The sequence below is a fragment of the Netta rufina genome (assembly GCF_964035555.1).
Source record: "Netta rufina genome assembly, chromosome: 1".
Lineage (NCBI taxonomy): Eukaryota > Metazoa > Chordata > Aves > Anseriformes > Anatidae > Netta > Netta rufina.
The window spans coordinates 127214803-127233472 of NC_140123.1; the positions used below are offsets into that span (position 1 = coordinate 127214803).

Consider the following 18670-nt stretch of genomic DNA (forward strand, 5'->3'; position numbering starts at 1 on the left):
ATAATGCTGCTGTGCATTCCAAAATTAAGTATTCCACTACCAGCTTTGAAGGGCACAACTGCTATTATTTTATTTATTTTTTCAATCACTGAGGTGCCTGTTTATATAGGAAAAAGAAAAATGCAGTCAGCAACAGAGAGAGAGGTGGGCATTGGAATTGTCATTCTGGATGTCCCTAGATCAAAACAACACAACCTGGGGGATGTGGCTTACGCTCTCAGCAGATAATTGTCGCTCAGGCTGAAGAAGAAAGACACTCTGATCAACAGCTCTCAGAGCACAGTAGGAGTTGGCAGCAGCTTCAAGGTGGAGACTGATGTTAGAGCCTGGGAGACCCTGCTTCTCAGAGAATTTGAGCCGGAGCTGGAAAAGAATAAGTCAGACAAACAAATAGAAATTAGGAGAATTATCTTGGCACATGCATCTAAATCTTGCCTTTCACCAGCATGCATTCTATTCTCTGTTCTCTGTGGGGCAAAGCTCCTGCTGTTAGACAGCCCTTCTGAATCTCTGTTCACTGAAAATTCCTAGTCACTGTAATTCCCTAGTCATCTCTTCCTCCCCACTCCATTGAGAACTTAGTCTGAGTTTGAGTATATGTGTCAATTCCAGGGACAGCTTCTCAAGTTACGAGGCACGTCTGTACCTTTTCCGTTCCTAAATGCCATCCTGAGTGCAGAGTTCATAATGAAGTAATTCCCTAACTCTTCCCTCAGGAAACAAACAAACAAGCAAACAAACAAACAAACAAAAAACCACAAACAAACAAACAAACAAACAACAACAACAAAAAACCACCAGGTGTAGCCCTCAATAAGAAAGCAAAGTTTTTCACCTTGTTCTTGAAGCATATATCACTGTGTATCCAGGAGCTGTCAGCCACTATCTCCCCGTGAGGATGCACTGTGTAGAGCAACAGTCTAGCACTGGGGGCAAGCTTCTCACTGACGGTCAATGTAATGGAGAATGTACCTCTGGGAACTGTGGAAGAAGCATGGAACAGGGGAAGAGAGGCCAACAAAAGAGATTAGACATGGTCTCAGCTTTGGTGGAAGGACTACATATTTGTTCATAACCTACCTACACCTGCAACTTTTAAAACAGGGATGCTGGATACTGAGAGATTGATCTTTCAGTGGCTGAGGAAAAACTCCTATCAGCAAAATGCCAGATACAAACTAGACAATGCTATGAGCAAGATACTTTGCAAAGAGGGTTCTGAGCTCGGTATAAGCTAGACAGCAAAATCTGTGCATGATTCTACAAAAAGAGCAAAACTTTGCCTTTGGATCTCAAACCTAGAACCTCCTATATCAGACGAGATAGACCAGTTATATAGACCAGCTAAAAGAACATTCTTTAACACTAAGAACTATGAAGTTCTTGTCAATATGGATCACAGCTACTAGAGCAGGGACTAAGCTTTCAAATATATTTTGGTGAGTTACACATTATTGCATACCTTACTATTGGTTAGCCACCAATAATATGGGAAAACCGCATGGCTTCAAGCTGATTTAATGAAGGGAGAACCATGTGACAGGGCTGCCTCTCTGTAAACTGTGGTGAAATACATACTGTGCAGCCATAGTGCCTGAGTACCCGGAGAAAGACCAAAGATGACAAATACTAAACTACAGGTCCTATATGTGGAGTTAGGCTTACTTAACACACCTACTGAAGACTGGAAATGGACCTGGTTCTGCAAGAAAATATGTTTTTAACAAAGAAAAAAATTGAGTTCTATTTGTTGCATTTGCAGGATTAAATTCTTCTCATTCATTGGAGATTTCCAAAACTTCAATGAATTCCAAGCAGTTAATTGCTAAATATCCCTCTCAAAGGGGACACCCATTCTTTAAACTTCAGAATTTTTTAATATTTAATTGGTGAAGGCTTGGATGTCACAGAGTAACTGAAATTGTAAATATTCTTTGAAATAAAGAGATAAAGAAGAAATAAAACAGAAAAGGTTACATTCCTCCTGTTTTCATCTTTCAACTTACAAGATCAATTTGATTATTATATGGAGTATTAGTTAGAATCTGCATCAAAAGTGAATGATACTGTAAGTGGTGAAATGTGATGAAGTTTAAGAACTAGCATCTGATTTAGCTGTAGTTTTCTGCTTTCATCTCATCTTACATAACTTACTAATGCTCTGCTGCTAGGAATGATGCTTTGAAGTAACAGCAGTAATGCAGCCTAGAACTTACCATGAGAGATGCTGACTTGCTTTTGGCCATTGAGAACAATTTTTCCTTTTGCCGTCACCTAAGCATAGAAAAATGTATGAGATGGAATCAAAAGCACCTCCTACCTTCCCCCACAAAATCATTGGCATTGAGTGGTATTCTGAGAAGCTTTAGGGGCTATCAAGTCAAGCTGTGATTTATAGCCACTGGCTGACCTGGAGATTTCTGCCTTGTATAGTGTTCAAGAGAAGGTGGAAGAAAAGAGGCATTGTGAGAACTGAGGTAGCACTTACCACATAGTAGAAGTTTGTGTGGTTGGCATTTCTATACCCTTTTCTGTTCAGGACATAGTGAACGTTGATCTTTCTCTGCTGGCCACAGCTTAGTTTCTCCTCCACTGGCTCAATTCTCACAAAGCTGTTGGTCCGTGAGTAGAAGCGACGGACAAAGAACAAAGCTTGGGGTTCATTGTCATTTCTCCACATCAAGAAGTCTGCACAGTCATCTGGTGCCTGTGTAGCCTATGATGCAGAAGAGGTATACATGAGGAATCAACAAAGTGGAAAATAATAAATTGGCAGGTGAGACAAAGGCATCTTTCCTTTAAAATAACCTGTTGGGAAATTGATTTTGTGGGGTTGTTTAAACTAAGAGCAAGAGCTGGTGTGAAAAATTTGTGTTCCTTGAGTCCACAGTGGAAGCATTTCTGGATACCTCAATATATCCACACATCCGTGGCACATTGCAGAAGGAATGGTAATTCAGATTCTTGATGGACTGGAACAGGTTGTTAGGACTTAATGTTGAGTTGGAATGGCTTTGGTCTCAAACACCATGCTGATTCTCACCTCGTCCCATCACAACAGAAAAAAGGCATGAGAACATGAGAAGACCATGTTGTGGTAATGGGCATGGACATCTGACAGCAGAAATGCAGGGAAGAAGGTGGGTGTGCTACCAAGCTAGGTGGGGAAGGCAGGGCAGGCTGTGAAGAAGGTCCTCTAGTCCACAGAATAAAAAGAAGGAAGATGGCAGCACAAAGGGCTTCTAAGCTGAGGAAAAAGTAGGGAGGTGATGAAGATCACTGCAGACAAAACGCTCCTGAGGTGCAGTCTGCTGCTTCTCAGGAATTAACATTTTCTCATACTAGTTTTGCACAAGTTGCAGGTGTTGGTGGACTGAGTGCCTGCTTTCCCCACCTGAAACAATTTGCCAGCACCCGCTGTTTGCTTCTAATTCGTCTCTCTGATGAAGTATTTTTTCAGGAATTAGACTGGGGCTCATACTTACTCTCAGCTTAAAACTGGGATCAAAGAAGTCAGACGTGTTGATGGAAAAGGCAGCAATGCCATTCTTGTCAGTGGTGTAGTTGGCGTGGTATTCTCCATTGACCTCCAGCACGACTATCCTATTGGCAAGAGGCTTGTCTTCCATATTTGTCACACTGATCTGAACACAAAAAATACACAAAGGATTTGGGTTAAAAAAAAAAAAAAAAAAGTGAGAAATTTTCTGCTCACCAGAGGATAATAACTTAAACACTAAGGACATTTTCAGGGAGTATAATTCAGTAAGCTTCTGGACATCCATATGCAACCTTTCTTCTGCAGTGCATATAAGGACAATGCTGAATAGCTCATCCTTATTTCTGTGACTGGGTTTATCCTGAATGTGCAGGTTGGGAAGAATTTGGATGTTCTCTAGCACTTGTACTGCTATAAGTAAACATCCGCATGACTGTGTGATGCAATGTAGGGTAAATTTTGCCTTCAGTTAGGCACTGCTGTTGCTGCGGTAGTTTCTTGCAGACCTGTCTTCACCACATATGACCTTTCACTTACACATCTCTCAGGCATTGTCTAATTATGGCTGAGGGCATTATCGATACAATTTTCTTAGTTTTTCTAGGAACATCTAATATAATGTCAGAACTATGCAGCAATCATTGCTATGCAACATTATCAAGGGAAGCTATCAGTACATACTAAAAGGGCAGACATAAACAGGGCAACATAGAAATCATGCTGGACCTGAGGGAGTTCTTTCTAAATGTATCTTCTCAGCTACTCACCTCACCAAAGTAAGGAATTCCCCTTTTGTAATACAGATCCATATTCCTGAACATCACTCTGTCATTTTCTTGGTTAACTGCAACATAGTCATAGTCTTTTATCTGGATACCTGTAAGACACACCCAGTATAAAGGGGAGAAAACAGAAATGGGCAGAAAACAGTTTCTTTTGAAAGTTATATGGAGAAGTGGTGTTCTGGAGGAAGAGCTACACATAAAATGGTGATTGTTCACCATTTGATGCACAGATTGGGATCCAGGAGATTCCTCTCAAAAAGTATTACCCTTTAGACTTACTCAACTACTTCTCAACCTTCACTTAGTGTTACCTGTCCCATTTTCAGTGACGATGGTTTCTACATTGAGCCTGGCATACATCCTGGCATAGCTGCGGTAGAGCTGGAAAGTTTTGGTGGAGATGACAGTGCTGAGACAACCATCCTTCCCAAGCTGAAAAAAGCACAAATAGAAAAGCCCATTGTTCTCAAGGTTTGGAAAACTGCTCCTCAACCTATATTATCAGATCTCTGAAGAGCTTCATGCCTCTGCTCACATTTCCTTCAGCTTTTACTTTTTACTCACTCCCCTTCTACCTTACACTTCTTACCCTCCAGCTCCCCACCATTTCATGGAGAATCTTCTCTCCTCCCTCCTCCTCATCCTCTCTGCACTCACATCCCTTCTCAAACCCACCTTGTATGATGCTTGAGCTCTATTATAAGAGCTTCTTTAAAGCACTTTGAACCTGATCTAGTTGAGAAATTAATCATCAGTTTAACAATGTGTCCTCAAAGACTCCCAGCAGAGGTCTGCTGATTATCCCCAGTAAGAACACAGATCTAGCATTTTAGGAATAATCACAAATTCATAGTTTTATAAGTTTCCATCCCTCCAATTGACTCTTAAGTGTCAGAACTTAAATTTCTAATGAAGAATTATTTCCTTTCTCCCCCTTTCTTGAAGGGGAACAGCAAAAGCCAGCCTCCTTATGAAGTCATTGGCAAAAACTACCTTTGTGGTCTTTCAGCATTGCCTGTAAGATACTGAGACAAAAATATGCCTCTGGGATTATCTCTCTGGTGTTCCCCAGGAAATGAATGGGGCCTTCATACACTGTGTTACATGCTGAGTAGTAAAGTTCAACAGAAAGAAAGCCTTAGGCCTGTATCATACCAGTCCGGTGACAGCTTCACAGGTTGGTTTCTGGCTTTGCTTACATCGTGGGCTATAAAAACGCTCCTGACACACATTGATTCTTGCATTCCCCTGCACTGGTTGGCCATAAGTGTACCTAAGAGAGGAGAAGAAGCAAGAATCCAATTATGTCAAATTAACATGAAACCTGCAAATACTGTGGGGAGTTGCAGGCTCTAAATCCCTCAGAAGCACCCAGAGCACAGTGAGAAGAGCAGCTAGGAATTAGGACCAGTTAGCCCTACCTGCATTCCCTTCAAATATTTTTAGGCAGTCTTTGGCATCTTATTTAAAAAGCCCACTTAATGATTGATTTGGTGCAGCCATTCTTTAAGGCCTGCAGCTGGAAAGGGATGTTGGACTCAGGTTTGGGATATTATTCCCTCCTGCTTGTTTTTCCTCATTATTGCCTTACACAAAGCAGGACGTATTGCAGTCCTTGGTGCTCAGGCTTATGCCACTCTGTCTTTTGGCAATGTTACAACCAGAAATCCTATTGATAGTCTGTCCTCCTGTACTATTTCTCTCCTCTGTACTATAAAATCAACAGCTATTGAGCATGTACCATTTGACACCTTCAGACTGTTGAACACACACAAATCCTCCCAGTTCTAATTCTTCTATGGAGCAGAGTGGAGTTATCATCATGTTTCATGCCATGGAAACCATAGCTAAAGGAATTCCTACAGTCCATACATGAATCAGCAGCAGGCTTCTTGTTTCACAGCATGTCACACCTTCCTCTTTCCCATGTTTCTTGTTCACAGATATGTTATTCTCAGCTTTAATACTTACGAGGCGCAAACATTCACCCTGATTTCTTCATCAAAGAAGGAGATCCTCCTAGGCACACTAGTTGTCACTTCAAACTTCGGCAGCACTGGGAAAGCAAGGTGAATATGATTGATCAGCAGTAGCATGCCATAAGCAGGTGTGTATGAGGAAGACGGTAAAAAACAGTAGTTGGCAAAAGCATTTTCACCAACATGAGAGAGAGAAGTCTACCTAGGATTTCACTGTAAAATATTATTGGACAATAAATTTAACTTAAGCAGTAAGATGAATAACTTTTAAATGCAATAATAATCATCATAATAATGATAATAGCCACAGTAGAAACTATGATAAATCACTTTAGTTGGGCGTGCATTTTCTTCAAGGGAAATGTGGGAGTAATACTGATGTCTAAATATAGTTAAGCCCTGTAGAGCAGAAGATACTATGCAATCCAGCCCTACTGAAGGAGAAAGGTCACTGATTAAGTGAAACAGTAAAATAAAACAGGTCACACTCCTTTGTCACACCCCATTTTCAGCCTATCCTTTATTCCAGGTCACCAGCAATAACAAAAACACAGCTGGAACAGGCCTTTTTTTCACACACCTGTACACAGGAGACTGACAGGTATGAAAGAAATCTGGTGGGTGAGCAGGAAAGGTGTTACACTGCCATAAAAAAAAAAAAAAAAAAAAAAAGGAAGAGAAAAAGAAAAAAAGAAAAAAGAAAAAAGAAAAAGAAAAAGAACAAAAGGCTGGGAGTTGTCTAAGCCTTCTCTAGGCATTATTAGGGAAAACCTGCCACAACCTATAAGATGAAAAAGTTGTGAAATTAAAATGAATTGGGTTACTCCCCTGTAAGGGGATCACTATGAATGCTTTGGCACCTCCACTGCTCATTATTTTCCACCTTGCACTTCCACTGGTTATCCAGCGTCTCCCAGTAATGACCTGGTAACCATCATCTACTGTCTGATAGAAAACCTCCTCAGATTTCTGCTGCATATGTTATCCTAGTGCTCTTCATACAATGATGACCTCCACAAAACAGGACAGGAATGAGTCAGGTCTCATTAATTTTGCCTCTGAACAAATGAAGAATGTAACACCTCAGTGATAGGACATGGATCTTAATTCATGAAAAATATTGTCTCTTTCAGCATTTCTTTTTAAATTTTTGCCTTCACTTGCTCCACCCAGCTCTCTCCATGTGTTTCTTTCTTAGACATAAACAGGATATTTCAAAGATCTTAAAGTCTTTACTAAAACCTCCCATCTGACTTGGACAGAGCCAGCCTCTGATGCAGTGAAGTTCACAGTACTTGCTTACCATATTCCTCCACTGTGAAGAAGTGGTACTCTTTATCCCCTGACTTCTTCTCCACAACAATGTGGTAGGACCCCAGGATTGGCTCCTGGATTAATGGGAAGGAAAGCTGGACAATGCCATGTGTAGATGTTACGTCCAACCACTGCAGGATCTGGTTTTGCTCTGGGTCCTGGAGAGTGGGATAAAAAGAAAAATGAAAACCTTTGTCACCCTCTTTTTTGTCTTCTTTAAGTTTTGTACCCAGGCATGCTGGCTTAGTGCATTACTGTATGAATGGGAGTTTGGGCTGATGATGTGTGTTCTAATTTACCATTAGTTTTCCAGATCTCTTTGCGCATTAAACAAGCCTAAGTTTTTTTAAAAAATGATTGTTAAAATTACTTGAGAAGGAACCACTTGCAACCTCTACAGCAGTGTGTAATTATTTTCTATCCAAGGTAATAAAGTGCATGGGAAAAAGTGAAAACTACGTCTTCCTTCATCTAAAGATATTAAGTCTTGCTGACCTAAATCAATGCTGACTTCCAAAGATTCTGGGAGAAAACTTTCAGTTTCAAAGTTGTATTAAAACAGTTTTAATAGAGGTGGAAAGAAGACCCACATCTTCTGACTTACAAAAATTTGACACATTTGACATCTGTGATTCTTAAATATAATACATCTCTATTAAGAATGAATGATCTGAGCTTTATTTACAATTCTGGTAAATATTCTTGCATAGTATTAGACATGAACCTTTTTCACACAAGCATTTGAAAATGCACTACTTGTATACTAGAGCTGATATTATCTAGGAACACTTTTCTGTGAGCCTTCTTCCATAATCTGTGTATGACAAGTTTCCTAAATCGTGATGGAAATAGATTTCATTTGTTTTGGATACTTGGTACTCACAGAAGGGCTAGTGAGGAGTATGCATTTGAAATGGCAAAAGAGAAAGCCATGTTTTAGGAATGCTGAAGCATTGGAAAGGCTGTGGCCTTTCCAAGGAAATTTGCACTTTAATGATGTGGTGTCTCTTACCTCAATGAAGATTCGTGGATACTGGAGGAGAAAAAAAAAAAAAAAAAGAAAAGAAAAGAAAAGAAAAGAAAAAAATGATCAAAACTTCAAGAAATTAACTGTGGAGCTTGAAAAATACTAGGCTATAAAGAACACTGTGAACTCCTTTCTCTGAATACAGAAGACTGTGTCAGGGAAATGATCTGAAATTAATGTCTGTAATTTAAGAGATAATTCTAGGGGGATAACTTGTTTATGAATTTATATTTTCTACAGAAGCATCCAATCTCTTTCTACAGATCTGGGGCAGGTGAAGTGAAGTTGTTGCAGGAAGCACGGCCGAAAGCATGACAAACACCAGTAGAGTCAGATCATGCTCCATTTTATTGCCTGAATAGCCTAACTTTTATAGTGAACTTAACAGGGGTGGACAGTGTTTCACACAAGATTATTGGTCAAAAGCACTCAGACAAACAACTACAAGAAAACAACCCCACCTGCAAGAAAACAACCCCCTTGCGATTAGCAGTCACATAGACCTTGTCCTTGAAGCCAGCTACTGGTAACAATATTTTTCTAAATTCCTCAATTGGGCGATGTGGGAACACTGTCATGGGAACTTCTCATAGTTGCCGTGGTAGCTTGGTTTGCTCAGCTACAGCAAGCCATGGGATTTTTGCTGTTTCAAAAAATCCCTCAACTTGGAGTGACTACAAAATCTGAGCACTGTGAGAGATTTCCAGGAGTGCTTTCAGAAACTTTGCCCTCTATAAAGGCAGGAAAGAGATGAGGTGTCAACTAACAGAAGTTCTCCCAAAATAGCAGGAGGCCTGTTCCAGTCCCTTCTTATTCAATATACAAATGAGAGAGTCTATTTGAAAGGGTACCCCACGAGAGAGCTTGAAAAATCTTGACTATCACTCTTACTTACCATCTCCTGAACAGGTCTGAACTGGCTATCCAAACTGACCACACGAAACATCACTGAAAAATATATAGGACAAAAAAATATTATTTACTTTAGCAGTGGTAAATTACTTTCAATGTATAACTGAAACAAAATTTGTTCAGGCTTTTAGGAGGAACTAATAAGTACTTGGAAATTAGAGAACTAGAAAGCATTTTCTTATCCTAGCCAGTGAAAAACAAGACAGAACAAAACAAAACACTTATCAGCTGAAATGTCTTTAATACTGACCATCCAGGACTAAATTAACTTATAAAGTGAATACAAATATCCTACATTATCATCAGTTGTTCTTGAAGGATTCAGTTCTTTGGAGTGTTTCCTAAGAAACTACCTATACAAAACACTTCAATGAAACAATCAAAATGAAGGAAGACGGTATCTTTATTCTGATTTTAAACCCTGCAGCACTGTAACTTGCTTAAACAAAAGATACAAGTAACTATAACACAGACAGTAGTCATTTAACTGTGGTAATTAAACCAGCTCTAAGAATTAGATTAGCAGTTAACTATAAAGAGCTGTTGACAGGAAACGACATGCTCAAATAATTTTTATATGAATTTTAATTCCAAGCTTAACCTATTATTTTCTGTATTTTTTCAGGATGCTCTTTACATGATTGATCTCAGTAAATCTGGCAGAACTCAAAATTATGTAAATGAAATTAACTCAGAAAAGACACATGAACCCTATTTGTTTCTTGCAATTCTATGAAATGGTTCTGTTTTTCACTGACTTTTGATGTGCCCAAAGTCAGATGACAATTACACACTATCTGATGACAATTATACACTATACACTGCCTTCGTAGTCTGCAGTCTTTTCCTCCACAAGAGAAGTCCTTGTCATTCTTGACCCACCCTTGCACTTATTTTCCCAGGTCACTATCTGACTCAAACTCCCAAGCCACCTTTTTGCCCTGGTTTGTAGATGGGTTTGTCCGTCTGGATGAAAAGAGTGTTATCCACATTCTCGATTGCCACTGATCTTCTTTCAGCTAAGTGAACTGTGGAGCCTTTGGCAGAGAAAGAAATGAATGCCAAGGGGTCAGAACCAGCAGGAGGAACCTGGAGAGAAACAAAACCCCAGAAGTGTTAAATGAGGCATGTTGAAGTGCGCTGATGCTTTGGATTCTTGAGTAAGATACTGACTGTGAAGTGAATCATTAATAGCTTGTGCTAAGTCATGAGAAACCCCACATTTACCAGTGACATAGTCTCTGGTAAACTATGCTGTGGAAATCTCTGTCACCATGTAGCAAGGTTTTAAGCTATGCCCTATCCTAAGCATTTGCTCATCTCATGTAGCTACGTGCCTATAGGCAAGCTTCCTAGCTGTACAGCTCAGTTCTGATGTGTTTCTCCTGCTGCCTTCTGGAAGACATAATCTTGGGTCTTGTTTGTCATATTTGTCCTGATCTTGCAGAGTCATAGAAAAGGGAATGAGCATTTCCCTTCTGGATTCTCCAGTGACTTGACAATTCTCCCTTAGCAATTATGACAGTTCCATAGGACATATGCACCTGGGATGGCAATTAAAATCGTTTTTCTATTCACTCTATGAATGGAGATGAAAAGCCTTTCTCCAGCTCTCCTCTACAGCCCAGATATCTTTTTTTTTTTTTTTTCTTCTGTCTTTATTGTCAGCTTTTCCAACAGTTTATTATTATTTTTTTGTCATATTGTATGCCTGCACTTTTCACCTTTATGCTCTCACTGACAAAGACAGTGGCACTGAAATATTTCCAGCTTCTACGCCCTCTTTAGTAGTCTCAAAAGATAAAATACCTTGAACTCGCAGCACTTGAAGAAATCATTCTTTGTTACAAACTCCTCAAAGAGAGTTGTCTGGATGTTGTTGTATTCCAGGACAACACTCAGGGACAAAGGCTCGCTGAGGCTGTGGAACTGCACACAGGCGGTCTGTGGAGAGTCGCTCCTCACTACTGTTGGTACCAGCAGCACATACTGACTGCAAGAAGGCAAGACCAGTTCAGAGAGTTCAGTCATAGAGGAAAACAATAGCAAACAGGACAGGAAAACACCACAGAAATGCTATACATGTGAAAGAAATAATGCATGACAGAGCTGATGATTTAGGTCTTCAATGCAATATGAATCACAATCTTTTCTTGGTAATTGGATCCATTCCCTCCTTTCCCTCCACCTCGATTTTTGCTTACTCATATTGTCTCTATTGCTATTTTCACTTGCTTAAGTCAGAATGTATGATATTCAAAGATCAAAATTAAAATAATAATTAAAACAAAAATTAAAACCAACAGTGTATCTGAGAAAGCTAAACACTTCACAGTGCTTTCCTTTAGCACTTTTGAGAAGGGTTAAATCCCTTTCTCAAATGATGTGCTTTTGAAAACTGTGACTGAAATCTTTGATTTTCATAAAGCCATAGACACTGACAGTGGTGTATAAGCCCTCATAGCATAGCAAGTGTAGCAATAACAATATCAATAATAACAACAGGATTACTGTTCAGCATAGCTCCTTGGAACCAGACATTACCTGCCCAGTAGGACACTCTCACTCTGTACTGCCAATATGTACCTCTTCCTGATCATTAGTATTACTTGCTAAGCTAGTCTTTAATGTCCTCTCAATGCACTTCAGATTTTACCTACTCTGGTTCTAGGTTTCTGTCACTCAAATCAGATTTTTGCAGCAGTTTTATGATGGAGAACATCATTCCAAACCATACTTCATTGCTATCTACTTCAATTTCAAACTTATTTCAGAATCTAGGTTACATTACTTATTGATGTTCCATGATAAATTAACTAGAAGGAAAAAAAATGAAATATTGTATCATAAAATCACATAAGGTATTATCTCTTACGGTTCAGAAGACACTGTGGTGATCCAACTCAAGCAGAAAATACTGAGAAGTATCCTTGACCACATCTCTGTCCTTGAGGAAGAAAGAAGAGAGACTGATCTCAAGTGGACAGCCTGTCTTCTGGCTTTTAAACTGGCCTGGGATGGTGCTCCTCCTTCACAGCTTCAGTCATATTCTAACAAAAAAATATCTACATAAAATTTGCATAGGTTCATCTTCCTCTCACCTGTATGTTCTCACACTCTTAGAATTCTCAAACAACAGATTAGGAAAGCTCTCATACTTCACATAGCTTTGTGAGCTAGCCAGACCGGTTCCTGCCAATCTGTTTTATTGAAGCTTAGCTCTGTGATTAACGTCATTGTGTGAAGGTTGCTTAATGTTTCAACTTGTTAATTTTTGCCATTGCTAAAGTATTTCCTTGTTCTGTGAAGATTTTTCCCTAGGAACATCTCACCAAACAGAAGTAATCATAACTCAGGGCTATTGTATGCCTACATAGGGATCTGGGCAGCAAAAATACAACATTCAGTACAACAGAGAAGGAAACTCCTGTTCCTAATCTGTCTCTGTTACTGCACTCAGTACTATTCAGGAATGGTGTTGGCTAAATGTCTACCATTGTCTACCTGTCAGTGGACAGGACAAGTATATCTCTAGGGAAAGGAATTTTATAACCTTATTTTATTTGTTCATTCATCTCTCTGTCAGTCATTTTTTTCTTCCACTCCTGCTCCCCTCATCACAGAACTTTTAAGCCTGTTGGTGAATTTTAAGTAAATCTGACCAAGAAGGAGAAGTTTTAGAATAATCAAGCTATATATATATATAATCATAAAATAATTTTGATTGAAAAAGACCTTCTGATGTTGTCTCGTCCAATATTTCATTTTAAGTAAGGCTAACTCCAAAGCTTATCCAGTCAAGTTTTGAGTATCTCCAGGGATGAAGAGTCCACATCATCTGCTCCCATGCTTAACCATACATTGTTGTGAAAATATATTTTCTATAGAGATATATAGATAGATAGATATAATATATATTTTTTCTCTATATATTTTTTTCTTTAAATCAGAATTTCTGTTACTATATTTTGTGTCTTGTCCTTTCGCTATGCACCTCTGAGAAGATGTCTTCTCTATAATTCCACTTTACATAGTGGAAGACTGCAATTATATTCCCTTTTTGTTTCTCCAGGCTGAGTAAAACAGACTGTCTCAGTTTCTTTCTTTGTTCCAGACACTAACCATGCAAATTACCTTCCACTGGACTCCCTTCAGTCTACTAATGTTGTTTTTGTACTTGGGAGCAAAATCTGAAAACAGAACTCCACCTGTGGTCTCACAGTTGCTGAGTGGAGGGGAAGAGTGAATTTCCACGATGTGTTAGCTACACTCTTGCTAATATATCCTGAACATAGAAAACTAAATAATCTGTGTTGGTAGGGGACTGCATTCACACTCTTCTGTACGAAAAGAAAATCCAAACCAACCAACCAAAAAACACAAAAAACAAACAAACAAACAAAAAAAACAACCAACAACAAAGTATCTAATCAACATGTGTGTAACTGCAGCCTACCCTAGGCAGTTTCCCCACATTTTCTTCTTCTTCTTCCTCTTCTTTAGCCAAATAAGTGATAAAAGGGGAGAGAGAGCTGAGTATACTGTAGGAATAATTAGGGACACAGAAGAGAGCTAGGGGCAATGAAATAAAGGTTAGGCAGTACAGGGTGGGCCTGCAATTATCTAAGGGTTGTAAGAAGGAAATGAGGACTATTACAGTGATGTGGTACAAATGGATGTAGAACTGCTGAAAGCCTATCAAATTTATTTCTCGTGATATAATACATGCTTACTAATGACTCAGCCATACAGGGGTTATTATTTCTGTCAGCACAGGCAATACTCTAAACTACTCCTGTCTAACCAGCTCCTCTTTCCCAGAAGCTTTCTGATGACCAAGTTAGGACACAAACAGAAGTGCCTAAGGTGCTGCTGGAGCTACTGTCTATTCCCAGTGAGTTCCTAGCAAGAAACATTGCACAAAGCTTCCCCGAATGTCCTGTCACTAATGTGACAATTCTGCATGGCAGGTGGGTGATGTGCAAACAGGGCAGAAACATTGTGAGGAAAGCAACTGCATTGTTTGCAATCAGGGCAGAAGGCAGATAAGTGTGTTGGAGATGTGTTTGCATTTGTAGCTTTGAAATACCTCAGATCCCATGTATTACTTCTAGCAGTCCACGGCTCCTAAGCAATAGACAAAGAAGAATTAAAGAAGGAGAAGGAAATGGCAATCAATTCCTAGGCTTAGGTGCAAATCATTCCAGAACATCACCTTTTATTTAAGTGCAGCAAGCCTCTAGAGTTCTTGGCAGTAAATGAATAGACTTTAAAAAAGGAAAAGATAAGGCACTTGAAAATCTGAAATTTTATGACTTTATGTTCAGTTCAATTAAAGGGCACCTGCTTCTTTGGAAGTTTGACATTGAATTCATTACATTAGTTAAGTTACTGATCCCAGAAGACCACATATTCCAACAGCGGAGAATTCAAACTCTCAGTCAGTATAAATCTGAAGTCATGCCTGTTTTCTGTTGTGTCAGAGAAAATACAGCTAGGATAGAGTTAATTTTTCTCCTAGTAGCTGGTATGGTGCTGTGTTTGGGGTTTAGGATGAGAAGAGTGCTGATAACACACTGATGTTTTAATTGTTGCAGAGCAGTGCCTACACCAAGCCAAGGACTTTTCAGCTTCTCCCTCTGTCCTGCCAGCGGGCAGGCTGGGGGTGCAGCAGGAGCTGGGAGGGGACAGACCCAGGACAGCTGACCCCAACTGGCCAAAGGGGTATTCCGTACCATAAGGCGTCATGCTGGACAATTAATATGGGGGCCTGACCAGGGTGGGAGACCTGGCTGCTCAGGGATAGGCTGGGCATCAGTCAGCGGGTGGTGAGCAATTTCATTGTGCACCACTTGTTTCATACAAATTATTAGTAGTACTATTATTATTATTATTATTATTATTATCATCATCATCATTTCTGTCCTAATAAATTGTCTTTATCTCAACCCACAAATTTTCACTTCTTTCCAATTCTCTCCCCCACCCAGAGAGGGAGGTGGGAGGGTGAGTGAACAGCTGGCTGTGTGGTGCTTAGCTGCTGGCCAGGTTAAATCACAACACAGTGAACATATGTTCAGTGGAAGAATGAAAGGCTTCCAGCAGTTCAATAGGAATGAAATAGGAATGGCTTTCAGCAGTGAAGTCTTGGATTTTCCAGAAGAATGAGTAATATGTAATTACTGGCTTCTCTTTGGCAGTTCCACTTTACATTTGCATAACAGTCAAGAACTGGGAGTACTTTCTAAGTTGTGACTTAACCTGAGATGAAGGACAAACAATCCAACCTACACTGCATTACCTCTTCTTCTTCTCCTCCTCCCCCTCCCCCTCCTCCTCCTCCTCCTCCTCCTCCTCCTCCTCCTCCTCCTCTTCCTTCTCCTCCTTCTCTTCCTCCTTCTCCTTTTTCTCCTCTTCCTCCTCCTCCTTCTTCTTCTTTAAAAATTTGCCTCATTTTTGTCTCTAAAAGAGATACATCAGGAGTCAGAGCCCCAGCTTCCATATCACTTGTGCAAATACCTTCATCAAAGGTTCCAGACAGTTTGCTAGCTTTCTAAAGGAATTCTGTTGTAATCTGAGAGATGCTTTCCCATGACACATTTATCAAACCCACATATAATGACAAAATATTTTGTTTTAAAAAGCCAACACGTCTCTTAATAGTGTTGTATATATCTCAGAGATTAGTTGTTTTAGATGAATTTACCTTCATTGCCTTCCACTCTTCCAAAGCCTATCCTTATCTGCAAGGTTTTAGGCTATCAGCTGATGTCAATATGTTTGCCAGCAGCAGGCGGTGTGTAGTGCTATTGATATAGTATGCCGCATCATTTCATGTTGAATGATGGAACATTTTCTGATATTGGATGTTTTCTGTAGTAACAAAGATCAAGTAACCTTAAGCATGGTAACACCTATATATGGAAAAGTAAACAGAACACTGTTCAACTCCTACAAGATCTTTGTTATAGGTAGGCTGTTAGTAAATATATCAGCATGCTGTCAACATATGTTTTACAACCTCATATGGAACAAAACACTTGAAATACCATTGATTTTTCTTATCTATAAAATTTAACATATAAGGATGTCTCAACAAAAGCCTGCTGTGTCCAAAACATGAAAAAAAGAGGACATTAAAGTAGCAAGGCAGGCCAAGAGAGAGTTTATAAAAGAGTAACAAAACCATTCAAAACTAATAATAAATCTTTCTTCACAAACAATGGGAATAGGGAGAATTCTTTTGCCAGAGAATCCACAGAGACTCATGACAAAAAGGATAGAAGATAAGGTCAAGAAGAGTGCAAGAGCAGTGCAATTACTGTTACTCACTATTGTTTTAGTTAATCTAACATGTGTTAAATATAACTGCATTTAAAGAAACTATTTTATATAAAAAATCAATTTTTCAAATAATAGCCAACAATCTATGGACAATGTAATTCTGATGCTTTAGTTACATCACTGCCATTCTGAATTAGCTCAAAATCTTCAAACAAAAGCATACTGATTTAACTTAAGGCTTTGTTATTACAGACTTTTGCCATAAAGAGCCATGAACATGTATTTCACTTGATCACAGAGGACAAAAAAAAAAACATTTTGAAGGGTAAAAACCAAACCAAACCAAACCAAACTAAACCAACCAACCAACCAACCAAAATAAGGAAAGAAACAAACAACAAACAAAAACAAACAAACAAACAAAAAACTTCCTTCAACAGAAAAAATTTCCAGTCTTTATTATATCCCTTGTTCTTTTACTCAAATTGTTTTTTGTTTTAGCTGGAGATAGATGAAAAAAAGGCAAAGAGTAATTGAGGTAAAATAAAGAAACAGACTTCAGACTTTCCTTTTTGAAAAAACAGCATCTCAGATTTTGCATTCTATTATAAAGAAAATGTATTAGAATCACTTCCTCCAGGTTCAGATTTTAAATAACCTACCACTCTCTGTGGTAAAGGAGTTAATTTGGGGTCTATATTTAATTTTTCAAAGAGAACAGTAAGTCTGCCCCTACGCTAGCCCATTCAGCAATCACCCATTTCATGAGATATTCTTGTGTTCACTCTCCTGGAAACCTGCAAACTCTGTAAGTCAAAAGAATATTTTGCAATCACAGGAGAGCAGAGCTTGACACCTGAAAAAATTGCTGTTTTGAGATCACAGAATCACACAGAATCACAGAATTTCTAGGTTGGAAGAGACCTCAAGATCATCGAGTCCAACCTCTGACCTAACGCTAACAATCCCCACTAAACCATATCCCTAAGCTGATGATCCTTGGTAACAGAGGTTTCACAAGGTATGCTCAGTTTAAAGTTGTAGCTGAGCCATGAGCCAGAGCAGACCCTCACTCTGTACCATCAGCTAGAATCAAGTCAGAACAGACACCAGAGAGCAACAGTTTCCCGGCTCTTTGGTCCAATGGATCACTACCAAGTGAACTACCACATGCAGGTAAACAGTCATCTTGATCATGAAACTGTTAATTGAAAACATTACAAAGACTATATTACAAAGCACATATATATATGTATATATTGCAAAGACTATATGACATCATGGATACGCTAAGAACTAGTTAATAAGTCTTATGAGATGCCAGTGGTTCAGGCAAATCACTAGTTTTAATAAAAGATACTATTTAAAGTGATGACTTCCCACTTTGTATTTTAAGACCTGCTTTTCCCAGTCTTTTGAGTAATGCGTGAGTAATGGCTACAGCACGCTTCTCAACTCTCAGACTTCCATTTAGTACAAGACATTTTTTCAAGCATGTTATTTCCTGTAACAAAGGCCTAGAGGCTGCTGAAAATGTCTTCCTGATGGTATGACCTAACTGCAGTTTGCCACATGTACATCCCGTGGTACCCACTGTAACTTTGTAAAGGGTTACACTAAGCAAGCTAACCTGTAAGTGACCAGAAACTAGAAAATACTTCAAGAGCAAATCTTCAGGCAGCAAAAACAAGGCTTTTGCATCTGCCTAAAGAGCTTGTCACTCTTGCAAGGATCAGGGAACAATGATTACCCAGCTCAAATTATTTTGTCCACCTCACCTTTTCTAAACAATGGGATCACCCTGCACTCATCTTCTTGAAGAACCTTCATTTTGCAGGAGAAACACCTTAAATACTACAAAGCCCCAAGA

General features: G+C 39.2%; 1 protein-coding gene across 1 annotated transcript in view; it reads right to left on the reverse strand.

The window, feature by feature from the left end:
• LOC311207311 (ovostatin-like) overlaps positions 1 to 12541 on the reverse strand; it is a gene marked incomplete at its 3' end in the record, with an annotated part of 30015 nt that extends 17474 nt beyond the window's left edge. The window contains exons 1-15 of the mRNA XM_084283293.1: positions 12392 to 12541; positions 11326 to 11509; positions 10449 to 10605; positions 9500 to 9552; positions 8590 to 8610; positions 7567 to 7735; positions 6256 to 6340; positions 5440 to 5557; positions 4596 to 4716; positions 4267 to 4376; positions 3486 to 3644; positions 2489 to 2716; positions 2217 to 2274; positions 836 to 981; positions 214 to 363 (exon numbers count right to left, since the gene is read on the reverse strand). Of these exons, the coding sequence (XP_084139419.1) occupies positions 214 to 363; positions 836 to 981; positions 2217 to 2274; positions 2489 to 2716; positions 3486 to 3644; positions 4267 to 4376; positions 4596 to 4716; positions 5440 to 5557; positions 6256 to 6340; positions 7567 to 7735; positions 8590 to 8610; positions 9500 to 9552; positions 10449 to 10605; positions 11326 to 11509; positions 12392 to 12456 (1824 nt within the window). The 5' untranslated portion in view covers positions 12457 to 12541. The remainder of the gene's footprint in view (positions 1 to 213; positions 364 to 835; positions 982 to 2216; positions 2275 to 2488; positions 2717 to 3485; positions 3645 to 4266; positions 4377 to 4595; positions 4717 to 5439; positions 5558 to 6255; positions 6341 to 7566; positions 7736 to 8589; positions 8611 to 9499; positions 9553 to 10448; positions 10606 to 11325; positions 11510 to 12391) is intronic.
• Between the last annotated feature and the right edge of the window lie 6129 nt (positions 12542 to 18670).